The sequence below is a fragment of the Neurospora tetraspora genome (genome assembly GCF_033439725.1).
Source record: "Neurospora tetraspora strain CBS 560.94 chromosome Unknown B0H65scaffold_2, whole genome shotgun sequence".
NCBI classification, from domain to species: domain Eukaryota; kingdom Fungi; phylum Ascomycota; class Sordariomycetes; order Sordariales; family Sordariaceae; genus Neurospora; species Neurospora tetraspora.
Window position 1 is genome coordinate 3,025,237 of NW_026944384.1, and position 19,547 is coordinate 3,044,783.

Consider the following 19,547-nt stretch of genomic DNA (forward strand, 5'->3'; position numbering starts at 1 on the left):
GTCGCTCCCGATGAACGATACAACGGCAGCAAAAGACTTTCACCAAAAAACACCAAAAACATTTCGCAGACGCCAAAAAAAAGAACAACGCCGTAACTGGCCGAGTTGGATGATATCAACATCAAACAAAAGTGGGAAAAATGGCAAAAGGATAGGTCGTGCCCGGGTTCGAACCGGGGTTACTGGAAGAATTTGAATGTGCTTCAAAATCCAGAGTGATAACCACTACACTACACAACCCTGCAACTTTCGTTGAGGCAAAACTTTGGAACATTCCACTATAATCACCACTTTGCAGCTTGCAACCGCCCGACAAGCCAGCCCCGACACCTTCTTATGGAAAAAACGCAGTTCACAAAGGAAACAAACTGTCACACGAATGATTTATTCAAGTTCAAGCATATGCTCCCATCACGTAGTACAAACCACCTCCTCAGCTGGTGCAACGGAATGGCCCGAGCGCTAATACACTAAACGTATATGCCTGAGACACAAATGGCCACCCGTTCCCCCGCAACAACAGCAACAGGCCCCGCCAAACTTTATTTCAACCTCCAACTCTCTGGACATCACTCAAGATCAACTGTAAGCCGCTGTATCGTGCTCAAAGCAAAAGCAACGAAGAAGCGATCTTTGTGGAGATCGACACCAACTTCGATCGTTACCGACAACTGTGGAAAATGGCATTGACCACCTTGACAAAGCCAATCGCATCTGGAAATGCAAGCCAGCGTGAGACATCATGACGCATTGCATTTGCTTGCTGAGGGCAGCATGTTTTCCTGCTTCCTGTTTGTGTATATCAACATTGATGGACGAACCCGCGATGACTTGGGATTTCCTCCGCCATGCTCGCGCAGTTTTCTGGCGCCAGTTCCAAGCTGATATCCAACCGACCGTACTTCTCGACCCGCTTGGTGCCACTTGGGAACTCCTTAGAGCGACAGCCATTGCTTCCAACCAATATGGCTGGGGAAGATAGGAAGAAGAGGGTGCTCATCGTGGGTGCGGGTGCTGCTGGTAAACACTATCGATCCCGCGAGCCCTTCTACGGCCCTGAACACTGACATCAAGGAAATAGGCATGTCATGCGCCTACCATCTATCGAACCACTCTGAGAAATTTGACGTGACCGTCATTGAAGCTGCCAACTACTGCGGCGGCCAAGCCTTCTCCATCCCCATCGACAAGAAGAAGCACGGGACATCATGGCTCAACCAGGGCGTCCAGGGCGGCTCCTACATCTTCCACCACACGATGACCATGTTCGCCCGCCAGGGCTACGCCGCCAACCCCGTCAAGCTTCAAGTCTCCTTCGGCAAGGATCATAGGTTCTGGACCAACGTCTATCCGACCAAGCTCCTGGAACGGCACCAAAGCGAGGTCAAGCGCTTCTACAGAATGCTCTCCTTCGTCCGATGGTTCGAGCTGATCTTCGCGTTGCTCCCCATCAAGTACCTGATGAAGGTCTTCTGGTTCAGCTACGAGTTCGCCAACACCATTGCTTTGCCCATAGTCGCCCTGTTTCTGGGCACAGGGAACTACACGCCTGACGTGCCCACCATCATTCTCGAGCGGCTGTGTACCAGTCCGACATATGGAATGCGGTACCCGGCTGATAAGGAGAGTATCGCCAGTAACATGCCGCCCATGATTGTCTTCCCGAACTTTAGCAATTTCTACGAAGACTGGCGCAAGGATCTGGTCAAGCGAGGGGTCAACATTCGACTGTCTACCGAGGTAACCCAGGTACTGAGTCGCGACAAGGATGGGGTGGTGGTCAAAACTATCAAGCGGACTCCAATGCCGGACAACCATAACCTGACGAGCGCGTGGGCAGCCGAAGACCCAGTTATGAACGCCGACGCCACCGCCGAAGAAACAACCGAACATTATGACGAGATTGTAATCTGCTGCCTGTAAGTACTTTTTCAGCTTCCCAATTCCCGACACCATATTAACACCATCACTCCCAGCGCCGACACAGCCAAACGCCTCCTCGGCCGAACCGCCTCCCTCCGCGAGCGCCAAGTCCTAGGCTCCGCCAAGTTCTCCGACGACATCACCATCACCCACCACGACTCCTCCTACATGCGCAAGCACTACGAGAACTTCTTCAACGCCTCGCAAGCCGTCACCTCCCTCTCCGGCGTCGACCACTCCTCCCGCGTCGAGTTCGCCCGCAACAACTTCCGCCCCATGTACTACATCAAACCCTACGACGCCGACCTGACCAAGCTCGAGATGTGCTTCGACTGCACCAACTATCAAGCCCAGTTTCCGCCCGAGGTCGACTTCGACAACCACGTGTTTCAGACTACCTACCTCAACAAGCAGCGCGACGGACACCTCTGGACTGACAACGAGATCGACGAGTCAAAGATCATCCGCAAGGACTGGTGGCATCAGCTGTGCCACTCGTGGACGCACTACGTTTTTGTGGTGCCCTGGATGTGGCTGCTCCAGGGGAGAAAGCACACACGGTTTGCGAGCTCGTGGACAATGATCAACGCGCACGAGGTAGCGGTCATGAGCGGGATCGCGGCCGCGGTGGATCTGGGGGCGCAGTACCCGGAGGATCTGGAAAGGGATGGGTTTGCGCTGTTGAGCTTTAGGTTGTATTACCTGCTGATTTATGGACGGTGGTATAGGAGGAGGGTGAAGAAGGAGGATAGGATGGGGGAGGGACATGAGTGGGCGACGGGGCTGTATGGGAGTGTTTACAAGGGACCGGGCGTGACGGAGAAGGAGAGAGAGATGTGGAGGGAGGAGAGAGCAAGGGAGGTGAATGGCGATGCGAATGGTCATGCGAATGGTCATGGTGGGAAGTAATTTTCTGGGGCCGTAAGCGGATGGTGAATGTCGGCAGGCGCCCATTGCCGGAATCACTCCGGCTGACGGACGGCGACCCTTTGCTAACTACCTTCTTGTTCTGAAGTTTGTCTGGGAAAAACACAGTTATGTTGACCTGCTTTACATCGTTATCAAGTTGATCGGCTGCCTACGGGGGCTTGTGGTTTTCCATGCCGGGTTGCTGCACTGTTGTGGTCAGGGACGACGTTTGGCCGGCCTGAGGAAGGCAGATTTCTCAATGTGAGAGGGACGACGATATATTGAACGGCTCAGGCCTGTTACCCCCAGCCCAGGTTTACTCCTTGTGTTCGCCGACGAAGATGACAAGTACGGATAGGAGGCGTTTCTCGCCCTGACGAGTATAGGAACTTCACCGAAAAAGTGTGGACCATGCCGTTTCTGCTGGACCACATGCAGAGAGGCGGGGCATACAGCTGTCGTAAGTCAACGTGCTTCATCTGTTGACTAAGCCTCTCTGTTCTCCCACTTACATGCTGTATGTTGGACTAGAAGATATGTATTGGGCGGGCATATACGCCGTAGGATGTTGTTTCGGGACTGCGGCGTACAGATCTGTGCCTACAATTCTTTCGGAGTTCCGCTTTCGCCCGATGACACGGTTGCCCCCCGAACATTTATTTATCCTGGACCCTTCCTCGACAATGATATCTGGTCACTCTTCCCACCTTCGACACACCTCTTTTAGCTCCCACCCACGATAACCGCACCTTGAGCGAAATCTCTTACGCTCAACCACTCGGCGACTGGCAACCAAGATCATCAAATTACAAGACCTGACGTATCCGCGTCCACTTCAGGGCCTCCAATCACCCTCGCCGATGACCTGCCACATTGCAACTCTCCACCCCGCCCTCGAGAAGTGTTCAAGAACAATCTTGGGGTCTCGCTGACTGGTAACCAACTCATATTCGTATGGAAGCCTGCCTGCATTTCTTTGATGTTCTCTGCTGACCAAGACACCAGTCGTACCCTTCATTGCCACCACCATGAAGTCATTTCTGGATCTTCTTCCTGTCGAAATGGTCGACAATATTGTCAAATTTCTCTCGACCCGTGACGCCAACAGCTTCGCTCAAACCTGTCAGGCGGCCTACTGGAGGGCCGACCCCTTTATTTAGAAAGACAATATCCCCACGTCAACCAAACCAGGCCCCATCACCTAGGGTATGGTCACAAAACAACTCAAAGTTATCAAAAAGGCTGTAGAGGCTGGCGCAGATATCAACGCACCCGACTGGTTATCTTGCTTTCACATACCTAAACGTTATAATAACGACCCCAATGAATGGTCGTTGGCGAAAGCGGCGAGCAAGGACGCAAATGGTTCGCCACTTCACTTCGCCGCCTTGACAAACAACCTCGAAGCGGCTGAATACCTCCTTCAAAAAGGTGCGACTCTTCACAACACCGGGCTTGCCAATTGGGCACTCAACATGTGCTCATGCCACTGTTTAGGAAAAACCTACCTCTACTAGGCACCGTGGGCAGACGAAGACGAAGATAGAGTGGAACCTCAAGGCAATTACTACGAAGATTATCTTGCCCTACCTTTACATACGGCAGTCTGCCACGGAAGTCTTGAAGTCGCCAAACTTTTTTTAGAACACGGAGCCAGCGTCCATCTCCATAGTATTCGACGTCATTTAGCAGAGGCTGCTGCAAAGCAGAATCACCCCATTAAATCGAACGATAACCTCCTTCACGTACTCGTCTGGAAAGGCCCTGATTATCTGGCTTCGATCGACTTGATCGCACAATCTCCCGATACGGACATTAATGCAGAAGAGGGTTCATAGTCAACCCCTTTACAAATAGCCTATTCGAGACCGCACAATACTGTCGTCATCGAAAAGCTGGCGGAATTTGGCGCCATAGAGACATGTGACAGACACTCGGAGAGTTGGATTATTGAAGGGTGTATTTACGGGTGTATTCACTTTGGCCTGTACGATAACGCCTTGGCTCTTCTCAAATATTGCCTTCACGCCTCAGACTCCGAGGTCGGCAGGCTCATCCGATCGGATGCCGTCCTACTCTTTGCCAAGGCTGTTACATTCAATGCACGTTTGGAGGAGCACCATGTCAAGCAAGTCAAGCAGATCATCCGCATGCTAGTCCAGGACTATGGCCTGGAGCTCAACACTCGTCTCCCCCACACTTGTACCGAAAAGGACACGCCCCTGGAGCACCTGATCGTCAGCAGCCCAATGCCAGAATATCTGATCCAGCTGCTGGTCGACCTAGGCGCTCGGCTTGATATTCGAAACGGAGAAGGCCACAATCCTCTTGTGCGCTGTCTATGGATGGAGCAGTCGGTCACCAAAGCAGCTCAGAAGACTAAAGCTCGGAACAAAGCTCGGAAGAAGGGCATCCGCGAGGGGGCAGAAGCGGGTTCTTCAGGATCATCAATCATTCGCCAGCAGACAATTCGGGCGCTCATTCAAGCCTGCAGCTGGGCGAACATCAGGATCGATGAGAAGTACACGTGGGGAAAGGCAGAGCTGACGCTTTGTCGGATTCTGGAGATCCGGTTCCCGGGGTGGAAGCCCCCTGAAGGATTGGGGAATAATAGGGCGTTGTGGAAAGATCTTGTTCGGCACATTGAGGACAGCTTGGAGCTGGGGTCTGATTGAAGGGAATTTAGGAAGACAGGTCATTGGAGTTATTGGAAGAAATGAAACGGTTGGTAGCTGTTTTGAGTTTAGTTCAATGCGCAACTGCGTTTCCTGATTTTTCTTCTCGATGTGGTTTTGATTGCAAATTTTGCCTTCCATTCTAAATGTAAAATCCATTCTCTCTGCCCGCGGTTATCATCGGTGTCTTGTGGGCGGTAAACCATATTCGCGGGCATCTCTCCCTGTCTTCAAATTCTTTGGTGAAAGAGCAACCGAACGGCTAGACCAAGTGGAAGAGCCTTCGTTCCTTCCTGCCTTTACAACTGAGTCACATGTGATGACTGTGGGTATGGGCCGATGATGATTATTGCCGGCAGGTACTCATTCCCGTCACTGTCATATCTTCCGGCTGACAGAGCGATGACAAGTTGTCTTCTTACTCGCTTTCTTCTCCTGGCATTTGTCAAGGACACGTACAGTCATACACTTTGTTTTACACTGGAAGCTGTACAATGTTTTGCGGGTTGGCTGAAGTCAAACTGCGCGGTCTGACCGACCGATAATAATATTGGATCAAGATGCCCGCGAACAACTTTAAGTACCACTCCCTTCCTCCTTCAGTTCCCAGATCAAGTGACTGAGAACTCAGACGGAACTATGGATTACGGTCGGTACCGGAAGTGTGACCTGTATGGTGGAAAGATTGGCTGAAGATGTGTCACTGGCCGTAATCTTTCAAGAATGCCTGAGGTTCACCTCAGTCCGAGAACCGGGAGATTTCCACTTGGGTGATGCCATGCTGAGACGGATGTTGCTGGGTCAAAATATCTGGTGGAAGTCCGTGCCCTGGGTTCTTTACCGGCGACCCCTCCTGGTATTTCAGGCTGCCATGGTATTTGTTTCGGTCTTCCGTTACGAGTACTTACGACTCAACCACAATTTCCAGGTCTACCGTCCCTTTTCCACCACGACCTTGTTCTTCCCCTCCTTCAACCCCCAAACTCAGACCAATCTCACTTTCTGATCCACACCACAACTGCACTCAAGTCTCACGTCCCTGTGGTCTACTCTTACCTGTTCGCCAACGCGCGACGGGGACTCTCGTTCTCATACGACGCGCCAGCCATTTCGCACCCGAATCCTTCAAGAACCGACTGATTCTCTCCCATTCCACCCCGCCAAGAAGAAACGCGCCCATTGCTGGTTTGAAGAAGAGTATCGTAAGTAGCCCCGCGAACGTCCTTCAGCGATGAATCTCTACTAACACTACCGCAGAAATGAACACCGCTTGATCCCAACGCCTTCCAGCCTTGACCGCGACAGATTTGAGCCGCGACCGGTTCACATCGAGCTCACCATGGTGTCATTCATGGACCTACTGCCTGTTGAGACAGTCAGCCATATCGTTCAGTACCTTGGTACTGGCGACGCCAACCGCTTTGGGCAAACTTGCAAGGGCGCTTACATCATCACAAACCCTATTGTCTACAAGGACAACGTCCCCACGAAGACTAAGCGAGGACCTGTTACTTGGGGCGTTGTTACGCGTCAACTCCGAGTCATCGAGATGGCAGTAGTCGCTGGGGCAGATTTATGGGCGACCGACTGGTTATCCTGCTATCAATATGAGCTTGGCTTAACAGGACGTTTCGATGACCAATATGAGTGGTGGTGGGGAGATGAAGCCAGTATGCAGGGACGAGGCTCACCCCTTCACTATGCCGCCATGATCAACAATGCCGAGGCGGCTGAGTATCTACTACAGAACAGTGCAAGGCACCCTCGCGGCGACTTAGAAAAAGACTGGTCCATTGCTATGTGCCCCTGCGAAGTGGTTAATCATGAAGAATGGGACGGCGGTGTTAGGGCATTTCTACCACTTCACACAGCAGCCTGCCATGGAAATCTGGATGTCGCCCGAGCTCTGCTGGAGCGTGGTGCCTCTGCTAGCCACCATTCCGACATATACAACAACACGCTTCTTCACTCACTCGTTCACAAAGGTCCCAATCGCTTGGCAATGATCAAGTTAATTGCAAGTCAACCGGATGTGGACATCAATGCAAGAGACGATGATGAAGCAACTCCATTGGAATTGGCGCTTTACGAACCAAATAATGGCAAGATTATTGCCAAATTAGTACAGCTTGGAGCAATTGACACCTTACCTCCACACGCCAACCTCCTCAGGCGTTGCTTCACAGATCGCGATTTGGGAAACGCCCTGGCTCTTCTTGAAGCGGGCGTCTACAGTCATGACCACCTGCGCCCGGTTGTGGATGGTCTCTTCTGTGCCTTGGTTAATCCAGTATCATATGGGCAATGGACAACGACATCTAATTACGGCCCCCTTGATTCGCGGGCTAGGAGGGTAGTGAGGGAAATGCCCGAAGAGCTGATAGCAAGGATTGTCCGCATCATGATTGAGAAGTACGATCTCGATATCAACACCCCGCTCCACGATAGCCGCCACACCCCGTTGAACTTCATTATTCATCTTGGAAACCGGACAAAGCTCAAATTCTTGGTCACCCTCTTGATCAACCTTGGCGCCAGACTCGACGTCGCAGATCAACTTGGCCACAATGCCCTTGTCGCATGTTTATGGGCTTCATTAGAAAGTGAGGAAGATATCGGATTGCGCGCAGCGTATGGAAACATCTTATCGTTGCTTCTAAAGGCCAGTTGGCGCCATGACGTTGACATGAATGCGGTATACACCTGGGAAGGGAAGCGTCAGAAGCTCCTCAAGATCCTCAGACACCAGTTTGGGGTGTGGCAGCCCGCTAAAGGCTTGCCAAGTGGAAATAAAGATCTATGGAGGGGTCTTTACGAGTCCATTTATTGAACTCCATTGCTGGCTGCTATGACTAGGCAAGAATGCAGGTATTCATTCCTCGTCCACCTAGGCTATATCCGGCTCCAACCTGGGTCATCACATCCAGAAAGTTTCATCAGCGGCTTACGTGTCTTGACCCTTGTCTACGGAAGACAGCACAATGATAGTGTTGGTACTTTGTCTTGATTTGACGGACTTCGAAGAAACGGTTGCCGCTGCGCCAACATGGTCTTGGCTTTCCCGAAGAGCTCTGCGATAGGAGCTATTTTCAAATTAGGAACCCAAAACTCCAAAGTCAAACGTGGGCGCAACTTTACGAGACAGCTATTTGTCACGGCACGCGTGTGGTTTGTGCGATGGAGACAGAAAGATATCATGATGGAAGCTGACATCACCTTTCTCACATTCGAACACCCGCTTCATATTTGGGTCGTTTATGGGTTGCTTGGTGGTTAAATTCTGGACAGTCCGGGGTATCGCCGCCATCAGTTTCCAACGGTGACAAGGCATCTTTGGAGTCATGTCTCAGGTCTAAAGCTGTACATCAGTTCAGTTACTTTGCTCATATCTTGCTAGATCAGTGTAGTGTAGTAGTAGTGTCAACCACATCTCCGCTTTCTTTTTGTTACTCCTGCAATGATGGCACTGGATCCTCGTTCGCTCGTCCTTCCTTTCCACTGTCTTTGACCGAGTTAGTATCTAGTATGGTAGCATGGTCTACGGGGTAAACCAAGTTTGCGGAAGTCCTTCATATTCACCTGTTTGTTGGCTCCTCAATCATGCATTCCGTAGAAGGAAAGTTCAGTAGAAGAGCTGGTCCAGGTTGATTTTCCAGGCGTGGTTATTCGGGAACTCCCTTCTCCCTGGTGGTCTGGTCATCCTTCTTACTAGAGGTAGCCCGACGGATGGGAACACCCGACAGTTGCTCTGTTCCTTACTCTGTCTCGGTCTTGCCTTTCCTTGCGCTTGTCTCGCGCGAGGTTTTTTTCTTATCAAATGTAGCGACAAGGGTGCCAGGATGCAGGCATACGGTAGCTGGGATATAATGGACGGAATGCATGAACCCGCGGCTTACCTACAGGTACCTCTACGGATTGGAGGGTGCTTTGTTCCTGCCTTCAAAGTTAGAACCCGTCCGCTGCAAGAGCGACCAACTTTCGGTGTTGGTTCAATTTCCGCAGCGATCCACTTTACACCATTGTTGCGATAATTTGCCATACTTCTGCCCACAGGTTCCTCAGTGTCTTGACCCCCTATTTTTGACGGATTATTGTTAGACTAAAAAAGAATATGTCTGCCGATGAGAAAGCTCAACATGACCCACGGTACAATCCGGACTTCCAAGAGCAACTAAGACGGAGACGACTCCTGCAAGTAAGTTCCAAGTTCTCCCAAGGCCCAAAGACACTCGAATTGACGATGACGGACAGAGACCAACCCCCCCCCCCCGCCAAGATCCACGCAGAGATGGCCACTATGACGACGTGGGCCTCCGAAGTCGCCGCGGCACCGAGTGTTCGACTCCCAGTCGAGCTCATAACCAAACGAGCACGTATCTTTATATCTTGCCATAGCGAGTACATCGTAACTGCTCAAGACATGCAGAGCCATGTGCTAGAGAGCCACGAGGACTCTTGTTTTTTTTCAGTGGCAAAGGGTAACCTTCGCTGAACATCGTGCGTTGAATTAAATGGGGGACACCAAGGTCATGGGGATATCGTTATCCCATGATGGCGAAGTCAAGAAAATAAACAATGTTCACGCTGCCCCTACAGAGGGAGAAAGGCGCACCGATTTTGTGGATCCGGGAAACCATCAGATCCTGGCCTATTCAAGTGGAATGGAATCCACTCCTCCGTTCTGGCTACCCTTGTGGCTGTCGTGAAGCAGCAGGTATTTCTTTCCCTACAGGATGATTTTGGGGGTTTGCACTAACATATTGAGGGGTAGGCATCTTATATAACAACATAAATTTCACAAATTCGCAAACCAAAGACAAGCCTCTAACGTGGCCTCCAACACGCAGCCCCCGGATTTCCGAGAATTCTCGCCTCTTGATCTTCCTCCGGAGCTCGTTTTGATGATCACCGACCTGCTCGGTGATGGCATCTCTGCATCGGCGGCGTTGGCCCTCTCATGCCGTAGTTTTCACCACCTACTCAACGAAACTATCTACAAGCTAGATGCAGAATCAGAGAGGCCGACTGCTCCAGCTTGGGGGGCTCTCGCAGGCAATCTTGAATGCATGGAACGTGCAACCGAGCAGGGTACTCCAATTACCCAGAATACCTATCACACCTTCCGTCCAGGGCAGCGGCAGGGTGTTTTCCTTCGTGAACTGGAGTGTTACAGTCTGGACATATGTCACCCAGTAGAGGGCACATGGTATGCCTTCGGGGACAATTTTTCAACGACAACACAGGTACGAGCACTTATTTCCCTGTTTGCCCTCGTAATTTCACGCTCTCGGAGTTCTCCCCGTGTTAATTACCTTCAGATACCCCCAAAACCTTGCCTGAGTGGCTTTCATCATTCTGTTTATGCCATTCACTCGACTTCTATCTGTTTTACGGTGGACCTGAGTGCTTGGTAGCCGCACGTCCAATGTCTCCAGTTACCACATGGTGAAGTTCCCAAGACATCTATCATTCGATGGATTTCTCTAATTCACTTCACTTTCTCTGAGGTTTAGTCTCCACTTCCATTCACTCCGTCCTGTATCGGTGACTGGTGAAGGGCCTTTCCATCTCCCTAGGTACCATTCACCCGTTCCCTTCTGGTTCTCAAGACCCGCCACTGGTATTCCTGTGGAGAGTCCGAATCGTCCCATGCGAGAAAGATCAGGACACCTGCCCGAGGGTTTGATTCGATGTCCCACAGGACCCGCAGGCGGCCCGACTATTGGTCTTGTGCATCGACGGTGAATGGAACATGATGGGCGGGAACCACTCCTGGTGCGAACAGAACAGTCCTTCACTCCCTCAAGGGTCCACTTATGTAGAGGACCTGCTCAAGATTGAAGCCAAGCAGCCCGGTGAAGGTGACAAGCTAGCTTGCAGGTGAAGTAAATATTGCTGTCCCTGAGCCGCACTGCTTCTCTACCGCTGGGGTATAAAGTCTCTTGAAACCCCCATCCATTTTTTCCCCTTCTACTCTTTCCACTCCTCAACCCAATCCTCAGCAACCAACTGCAACTCTCTATCTGCCAACCTTTGGCTTCCACAAGCAGCAAAACTCTTGTTGTTATCCAACCCAAAATCACTCTCTTGACTTCGCGGCTGTCGTAAAGCAGCAGGTATGTTCACCCCTACACACACTTCCCGAATTACCACTAACTCACACATTGAGAACCAGATTCTTTATATAACAATCAAATATCAATCAAGTCGACCACCACTCTTTCAACATGGACTCTCAGCATCAGTCCCAGCCAGCGGCTAGATCGCTTCCTGACCTCCCAAATGAGCTTCTGTTCATGATCGCTGACATCCTTGGCGATGATTTCTTGACATTCGCGTCATTGGCTCGCACTTGCCGTGAGCTGAATCCATTCTCCATCCAAATGCTATACACCTTGGATGCGAAATCTGGCAACCCGACCGTCCTAGCTTGGGGGGCTCTGACCGGAAACCTTAAATGCATGAAATTGGCGATTCAGCATGGAACACCCGTGGATCAAGTTTCACAATTCAGCTTCCGTTCTGGCCAGCACAGGACTCTCGTCGAGCGGGAATTAAATTCGTTCAGTTACGGATTGCGCCAGACTGACCCGTCAACGTTTATGCGGCACGCCGAGGTGCCCGAAAATCGAGAAAAGACCTTGTGGGGTACAGCCCTCCATTTCGCTGCGCTTTCAAACCAGGTGGCCGCAGCTAAATTGCTGATACAGGCTGGGGCAGGTTTCTACAAACGATCATTTGGGCTTTGCTCAATGTCCGGTTATGGTGAAGCCTGTTCCCATTCGTTGGAATCCTGTCCCACAGAATTCTTTCCAATGCACACGGCTGTGTGTTACGGACACAAGGATATGATAAAGCTGTTCTTGCGCCATAAAGCTTCTGCCTTCTACATTGCAGACAGCATGGAAGACGATTCGAACGACTCAGAGGACGAGTTGTCTCAAGACGATCCAGCCGAGGACGGACTGCCTCAAGGCAATGAAGAGTTCGAACCACTCCAAGGAGTGGAAGGGGAAGAGCCTCCCGAAGATCCCGAATGGGGTCCTGACGAGCCTGAAGACGAAGAACCTGGTACTCCACAGGTAACGACTTTGCATATTGCTGCAAGTCTCGGGCGTATCGATCTGGTGGAGTTTCTCGCAGGGAAAAACGGCATTTCTGTCAATGCGACTGACTGTGACGGCCGGAACCCGCTCCACTACGCGGCTCATGTCATGCTGAAACACCCTCGCGCAACTATTCGGAAGCTGGTGCAAATGGGCGCAAGACTGGATGCTCAAGATGATATCGACTTTGAGCTCATTGTCCGTTCCGTGGCAGAAGGCAGATGTGCCGTGGCTGTTGATCTGTTACACCTTCGAGCGTACACAAACTTCAACACGGAGAGACTCGGCTACCTCCTGCACGCCGCGCTGACTCCAGCAGCCTTACATGCCTCTAGCTTTGAGGATGTCTCAATTGCCAACCTGTCCGATGCAAGCTACAGCCGGCGATCTGTTTTACTTCACAGGAGATACTGGGCCTCCTACGACAGCGGCTGGCACAAATCCCCAAACGATAGTGACATGGACTCACCGAAGCGACAGGAGCTTGTACGGCTCCTTGTCAAAGACTATGGAGTCGACGTCAATAGTTTCCTACCCAGTATCGCTGAGACACCTGTCACGCTCCTGGCTCTCTGCAATGCCAGTTCGTCCGACATGCTCCGTTGCCTCATTGACGTTGGTGCAGATATCACCAAGGCCAACGGCAATGGGGAGACCGCGATTCACTGTGCAATGAGATTATATGCCAGCGATTGGAAGCTCCTCGACCAATTAGCAGATTACAGTTTGGATCCTTTGAGTGAGTTGGATCACGGCGGCGTTGATAGTAGTCCGGACAGCATGCTGTGCTCTCTTCTGGCAGCCTGGCCTGCCGACAAGTTCAACGCGGTCAACAAGGACGGCATCGATGTTTTGAAATGCATCTTTGACTCAGTCTTTTGGAAAGACCGTCGTTACATCGACCTGGCCAACTTGCTCAACAACCCGGCCAATTACGGGGGTGTCGTACCGTGTAGGACACCTCCAGGCGTGGGAATCATTGAGAAGACCATGCGGTTACAGTTCGTTGAGTCCTTGTTCAGTGGGTATCAATCGCGACCTTCTGGATCGGCAGATGATATCGACTGGGGATGGGGATGGAGCGCAGAGAAAGAGGAGGTTCGCAAGGCCGTCATTGCGAAACTGACAGAGCTTCGCCGAAAGTTGAGGATGGCGGCCGCAGAAACGCGGGTGATGGGAGGGTTTCACACATATGCCAACTTCTCTGGCAAGAAAAGTGGAAGACTCCCAAAATGGTAGAGTGAAGGGGCGCCGTCCGGGAAGATCTGGAAGGGTTGCAGCAATGGGGTTCATGGCAGGCAATTGGGTAGCTCCAGCTCAGTCAGGTACCGTAGTGGGAAAATGTGTGAGGCGGCTATCGCTCCCAACGCTGATAGGGGTAGAAGCGACAGTTGAATTAGTAGCGATAGTTGACTTCTCACTAATAACCCTAACCCTGACTACCTTGAACTTCGTATATCAATTCCGAACCACTAAACTCCCCTAATATTGTCCCAGAGCATTGCATTGCCTTGGCCTCTCTTAGAGCAATGTAATGCCTTGGCTATCCACTAAAGTAATGGGAGTAATGAAAAAGAGTAATAAAAAGAGCAATGAAGAGAGTAATAAAGAGAGTAATGAAGAGAGTAATGAAGAGAGCAATGAAAAGAGAAACTATTGCTCCCGTTGCTCTAGTGGGAAGTCCGTCTTAGGCCAGGATATAGAGATTTTTACAAGTCCCAAATCCTAAATTTCACTATCCGCCCTACTCCTTCCTAAAAAATTACCACCCGGCTATATTAAAGGAAAGAATTCCCTCGTCTCTTAAACTTTTGGCCAAATAATTAAGTAGTTCTTCGTATAATTTTTCTTTTAATTCTTATTGTAATTATGACCGTTCGATTCCTAGTTGTGATATTTTCCTCTTAAATTCTTGATTTCAACTTTTCAATGTCCAAGTCCACTTCTAGTAGAACAAGTAAACCACTATAAGTAAAAAAGTGACCTCCTAAGAGAGTAGTTTAGAGATAGAAGATGAGCTTGACTTGCCGCACTACCACTTTTGTCTACGCGCACTATTTTTTTCTTACCACACCATATGACAGCTATTATAATTACAAGCTGTTTTCCCATAGAAATTTTAGTATTTTCAATATTTTAAACATCATGGTGCACCAAATCACAACATGGTGCGCTAAGTCAAAGGTGGTGCGCCAAATCATCTAATAATATTTTCTAGTATTAAACATAGGAAAGTAATAATCTTATAATATTTACATAGTATTGAGGCTCTATTTGAGGCTTTGCTAAAGTTCTATACGGCTTTATGCAGCTCTATAAGGTTCAATTGAACTTCTTACTTGTCGTTCATAACTACAAGATTTAATTTATTACCCGGCTATACTTTACGTAGATTAGGGTCCTTTGCGTAATCGTTTAATAGGTACGTTTAGCGCTCTTCCTTATTTGTAGCCTCCTTTTCCTTCTTTCTAATTATAATTCGCTTCTTCTATTCCGCTATAGCGTAATTTAGAGTAGTAAAGTGCTCCTTTTTAATATTATTAACGTCGATAATAGAGTTTAATAGTAAATTTAGTAGAGAGCCTAGTTTTAGAGAGCCCGGTTTTAGCTCTAGAGTAAGGCGTTTATGGGAGGAGGCAGCTAGAGCCCTCTTTACTTTATTTAATCCCTTTAATCTACCCCTTTTATATTATAGCGGCTAATTTGACTACTAAATATTATTACTAATAATAATATAATTTTGCTCGCTAGCCTCCTTACTAACCTCTTTGTTAATTATATTTATTACTTCTAAATTAGGCCTAAATATTGCAATACGAAAATAAATACGTTTTATACTATTAGAAATACGCCTACTTCTCCTAATTCGAACTACCCCGCGGGGGCCTCGAACTACTTCGCTAGGGACGACGGCCTTATTACTAAAGGGACTATACTAATTCTTTAGCCTTTCTTTAAGTACTATTCTAATCGTAGAGACGACGCGGAGGTATTAATTTTATACGTCCTATATTAGAATTAATATAGCGATAGCATTTAGAAGAGAAATAAGAAAATATTATTTACTATTACCTCCTTTAAGTATTAGAAGGGGTAATAATTATCCTTATTAATTAACGCCTTTTAGTGCTCTCTTTATTATATCGTTATAATAATTTATAAATATAAAGTAACCCCTATTAAATTCTAAAAATACTTCTATATAAAATAAGGTTTTAAAAGTAAGGATTATTATTTAATCATATAATACATAAAGCCTTCCTATATTACTTTACAAATAAATTTAACCCCCAACTAGTAATTTAAAGTTTGTAATTACCTAGCCAATTACCTGCTTATAGATATTTACGGCGGATTTGGGCATTAAAGGTAGTAATACTTTCTTTAAACGAATTATACCGCTTATCGACGACTACCTTAATAATATAAAATACCTTATCGAACCCCGTACGCATTAATAATCCTTCTACTTTAATACTAGCGTTAATCGATTCGTTTAGTAAAAGTATTTTATAATTAAAATTAGGGAGTTAGTTAATATAGTAATTAGCCTACTTTCTCTTATAAAATATAAATTCGTCGTCGATATATTAAAATGGTTTTAATTAAGTTTCTTCAAAATTAATATTAATAAGTCGCTTAGCTTTAATAAAATCGGTTAGATTGTTACTAAATATTATATATTACTAGTATATAAAGAAGGCGGTCTTCGTTTACATTACCTAAGTAGGTAGGGAATTTGTTTTAACTTTCGTTCTAATAGCGGTACGTACTTTCTAATACTTTCGCTAGAATATTTTAAAATTTATAGCATTTTTATTATCGACGACGTATAGCTCACCATCCTTATTATTATTAGAATCGTTATTATTACTTTATTAAGGCTAAGTAAATTAGGGTGGTTAAGAGGAGGAAGGTTAGGAGGGTTATAATTAGGACCCGCCGCGCCTTTATTATTTTTAAGAGCCGCGCCTTCTTTAGGAGCCGTACCCTCTCTAAAAGCCGCGCCTTTTCTAAGAGCTACGCCTTTACTAACTATTCTTCGTTACTTTCTTTACTACTTTATCTATTTTCTAATACTTCTTAATAGTAATAATAACGTTATTATTAAAATATTATATATACTATTACTACTATTTACCTTCTAAGGCGGCGTTTAGCGTAATAATAAACTAAGGGTCGCTATTTATAATAAGCATATTAAAGAATAAGACCTTTATTTCGAATAATACGTCGTATAATTATTCGAAGTATTATTTGAAGCCCCCTTCTTCTTACTTATTATTAATTAAATATTAAAAGACGGGAATAATAGTATATATAAACGTAAGGATAATTCCTATAATTAGCGGCTTATAAAATTAATTAGTTTTATAGGTCGTATCGATTATTAAAACGTAGGGGAATCACTTCTAAAACTTCTATTACTTCTTAAGGACTTAGAAGGCGGTATAAAATATTTTATAGTTATTACCTTTGAAATCAACTTTAATATAGGCTATTATCTTTTCACTCTAATTAAAGCGTAATTCTTCGTTTAATATCTATACAAAGTTTTAAATATTAATATAACTAGCTTTTTATTTTTTGCAGGCATAGTAACGCATATTAAAATAATCCTTCGAAGTAAATAAGAGTTCTAGATACTTTCGTTCTATAAATTGCTTTATAATATAGATGGCTAATTCTCTCTATATAAATAAACTATAAATATATTCCTCTTACGCGTCTATAATAACTAGGCGATATTTGGCAAAGGCAGTTATTAAGGCGGCGGGGGGGTAGTTATAGTATTCAAAGTTAATAGGGGTAATTATAAATATATTATCGCTAACGCGCTTAAGGGATAAGCGGAAGGAATAATACTATATAGTCTTCTTAGAGCCGTAGTAATAATAGCGACGCTCCTTAAGTATAGGATAAGTACGGCGTTCAATATACTCGTATTATATCTTAATACTCGTAAGGATATTAGTACCGTTAGCGAAGCGAAAGTGTTATTTAATTAACCCCATCTAATAACGGATATTGAAATCGTAGAAGGCCGCTTACATCGTCGAGCTTATTATAGCGCTTATAGAAAAGAATTAGTCGTTTAGATTTATAAACTAAATTAGTTCGTCGATAGGAGTAGTAGTAGCGGTCTCTTCCTCCTCTTCTTTAATACTAAGGGTATCGCTTTCGTTATTATTAACAGCGGGATTATTAGAAACATCGTTATTACTAGAAGTATTATTAAAAGAAGAATTAGGGAAACGGTCACTATCGCTAGCGGTATAGTAATTAGCTATAAAAGAAGCTTGAAATAATTACAATACTATAGAAATATAAGTAATTAAATACAATTAAACATAAAGAACGAAGGTCTTACTATTAATTATTTAATTAAGCGCAATCGATTTGGGAGGTATAATACAGTTGTATAGCGATATAGCTATATAGAAATATAGCCTTGACTGTGCGGGAATTATTGTGTGTTAAAATCGCCAAGTTTTTTTGGCATACGGTTGAATGTTTAAAACATTTTACGGGCGGGTTTTACTATACAAAACGGGGGGTTTTACATGTCAGCTGTCATCGGCTGTCGTGTGGGGCAAATATGGTGCGGGAAGTCATTTTAGGGTGCGCGTAGACAAAAGGGGTGGTGCGGCAAGTTAAGCTCTAGAAGATAGGGGGGATAGGAAGCCGGAACTTTTTTTTTTTACTTGCCGGGGCCAACTATCGCAGCTGATCCAACTGTCGCTGCTGTTATTCCTGCCGCATATTTTATAGTTGCTACTGCTATATAACAGCCCCAGTCGCCCTGCACAGGCCTCCGCTTTGGTAGTTAATGAAGAATGGTATCTCTTGAAGTCAAAGTTCAATGCCTCGTGATCTTTGTGAATAGTGAAAGCAATACACCAACGTCAATGCCACCCTGACGCTCGTCCACTTCCACCAGCCGACACATCTACAAGGGAAAGCAATATGGATCAGAGGACAGTGAATTACCCGAACAACATGGGGCCCTGCTGACTGCCCTGCTCTTCCAGCCCACAATGCCATAATTGCTTATAGTCTCCGTCAGCCATGGTCCATGAAGGCTTGTTTTCTGGCCAATCCAGCAGAACAGAGTTCAACAAGCCATCCACGCTGTTGCCTTGTTCTCACAGTTATAATCACGAAATTGGTGCCTTTGCATACGAGGAGAAAGGCCGAAAAGTTTAATGGACAAAGGCGAGGCAATGCGATGGTTTGAGCCAGAACCAAATAATGATAAGAAAACCAACGGTTGGTGAGGAGCGAATTATCGAATATCTTCTCTGGAAGTTGTATCACGTACATGGAATCTCCACGACGGCCAATTGATGGGTCTCCAGCGGCACTTGCATCCGAGTTTGGCTACTTGATGAAGCGAAACTGGCAGATCGGTGTAAGTACTCCTTCATATCCAGACGAGTACCCAGCAACGCGATCAAGTAATTGAAGGGGACCAGGCATTCTCGCTCCGGCACTGGTGCGGACAGTGTCCTGACTCCCGCGGGGCTAGCTAGAGGTATTTTACCGGCGGAAGTACGTACGGACTATGGTTGAAGTGTCAGTTTAGTTCACTTTTCCCCGAATAACGCGTTTTGCTTGGACGACAGCCGTCGTATGACCGGGACAGAGGTGAACCTGCATATACTCCCCTAAGACCGTTGCAACTTTTCCAAGCGATTTGAGACGCAAAGCCAGAGTTAGAACGAAATATCGGGCGCGTAGTAGGTATTTGATGAACAACCTACACTCAAAGAAAGGTGCTTGCCACGGGTGTGTTTGTTCCAAGTTGGAGTAATCTTGTAAAAGCGAAGAGGAACACGTCCATCTCCATACGTGAGCCCTTTGGCATCCGCCTGAATCCGTTTACAAGATGTTGCTGAAGCAGGTGAGAATTGAATAGGACGATGAGAGAGTC

At 47.0% G+C, this 19,547-nt stretch overlaps 4 protein-coding genes and 1 non-coding gene across 5 annotated transcripts; 4 read left to right on the plus strand and 1 right to left on the minus strand.

The window, feature by feature from the left end:
* Window positions 1-153: 153 nt before the first annotated feature.
* B0H65DRAFT_t133 lies at window positions 154-240 on the minus strand. Its single transcript has one exon. It is a non-coding gene; the product is annotated as a tRNA-Gln (tRNA).
* A 298-nt stretch (window positions 241-538) lies between these two features.
* Window positions 539-3,280, plus strand: B0H65DRAFT_456924 (uncharacterized protein). The gene is made up of 3 exons (XM_062826328.1): window positions 539-1,020; window positions 1,082-1,919; window positions 1,977-3,280. The coding sequence occupies exons 1-3, from the start codon at window positions 849-851 to the stop codon at window positions 2,830-2,832; spliced, it is 1,866 nt and encodes a 621-aa protein (XP_062684410.1). The 5' UTR covers window positions 539-848; the 3' UTR covers window positions 2,833-3,280.
* Window positions 3,281-3,860: 580 nt separating this feature from the next.
* On the plus strand, window positions 3,861-5,507 carry B0H65DRAFT_506580 (uncharacterized protein; the record flags this gene model as incomplete). The annotated part of the gene is made up of 4 exons (XM_062828071.1): window positions 3,861-3,954; window positions 4,063-4,323; window positions 4,363-4,662; window positions 4,690-5,507. 4 exons carry the CDS (start codon window positions 3,861-3,863, stop codon window positions 5,505-5,507), a joined length of 1,473 nt encoding a protein of 490 aa, XP_062684411.1.
* Window positions 5,508-6,846: 1,339 nt separating this feature from the next.
* Window positions 6,847-8,197, plus strand: B0H65DRAFT_568093 (ankyrin repeat-containing domain protein; the record flags this gene model as incomplete). The annotated part of the gene is made up of 2 exons (XM_062830385.1): window positions 6,847-8,138; window positions 8,170-8,197. The coding sequence occupies 2 exons, from the start codon at window positions 6,847-6,849 to the stop codon at window positions 8,195-8,197; spliced, it is 1,320 nt and encodes a 439-aa protein (XP_062684412.1).
* A 3,537-nt stretch (window positions 8,198-11,734) lies between these two features.
* B0H65DRAFT_537301 (uncharacterized protein) lies at window positions 11,735-13,852 on the plus strand (the record flags this gene model as incomplete). The annotated part of the gene is made up of 1 exon (XM_062829070.1): window positions 11,735-13,852. The coding sequence occupies one exon, from the start codon at window positions 11,735-11,737 to the stop codon at window positions 13,850-13,852; it is 2,118 nt and encodes a 705-aa protein (XP_062684413.1).
* Window positions 13,853-19,547: the final 5,695 nt, after the last annotated feature.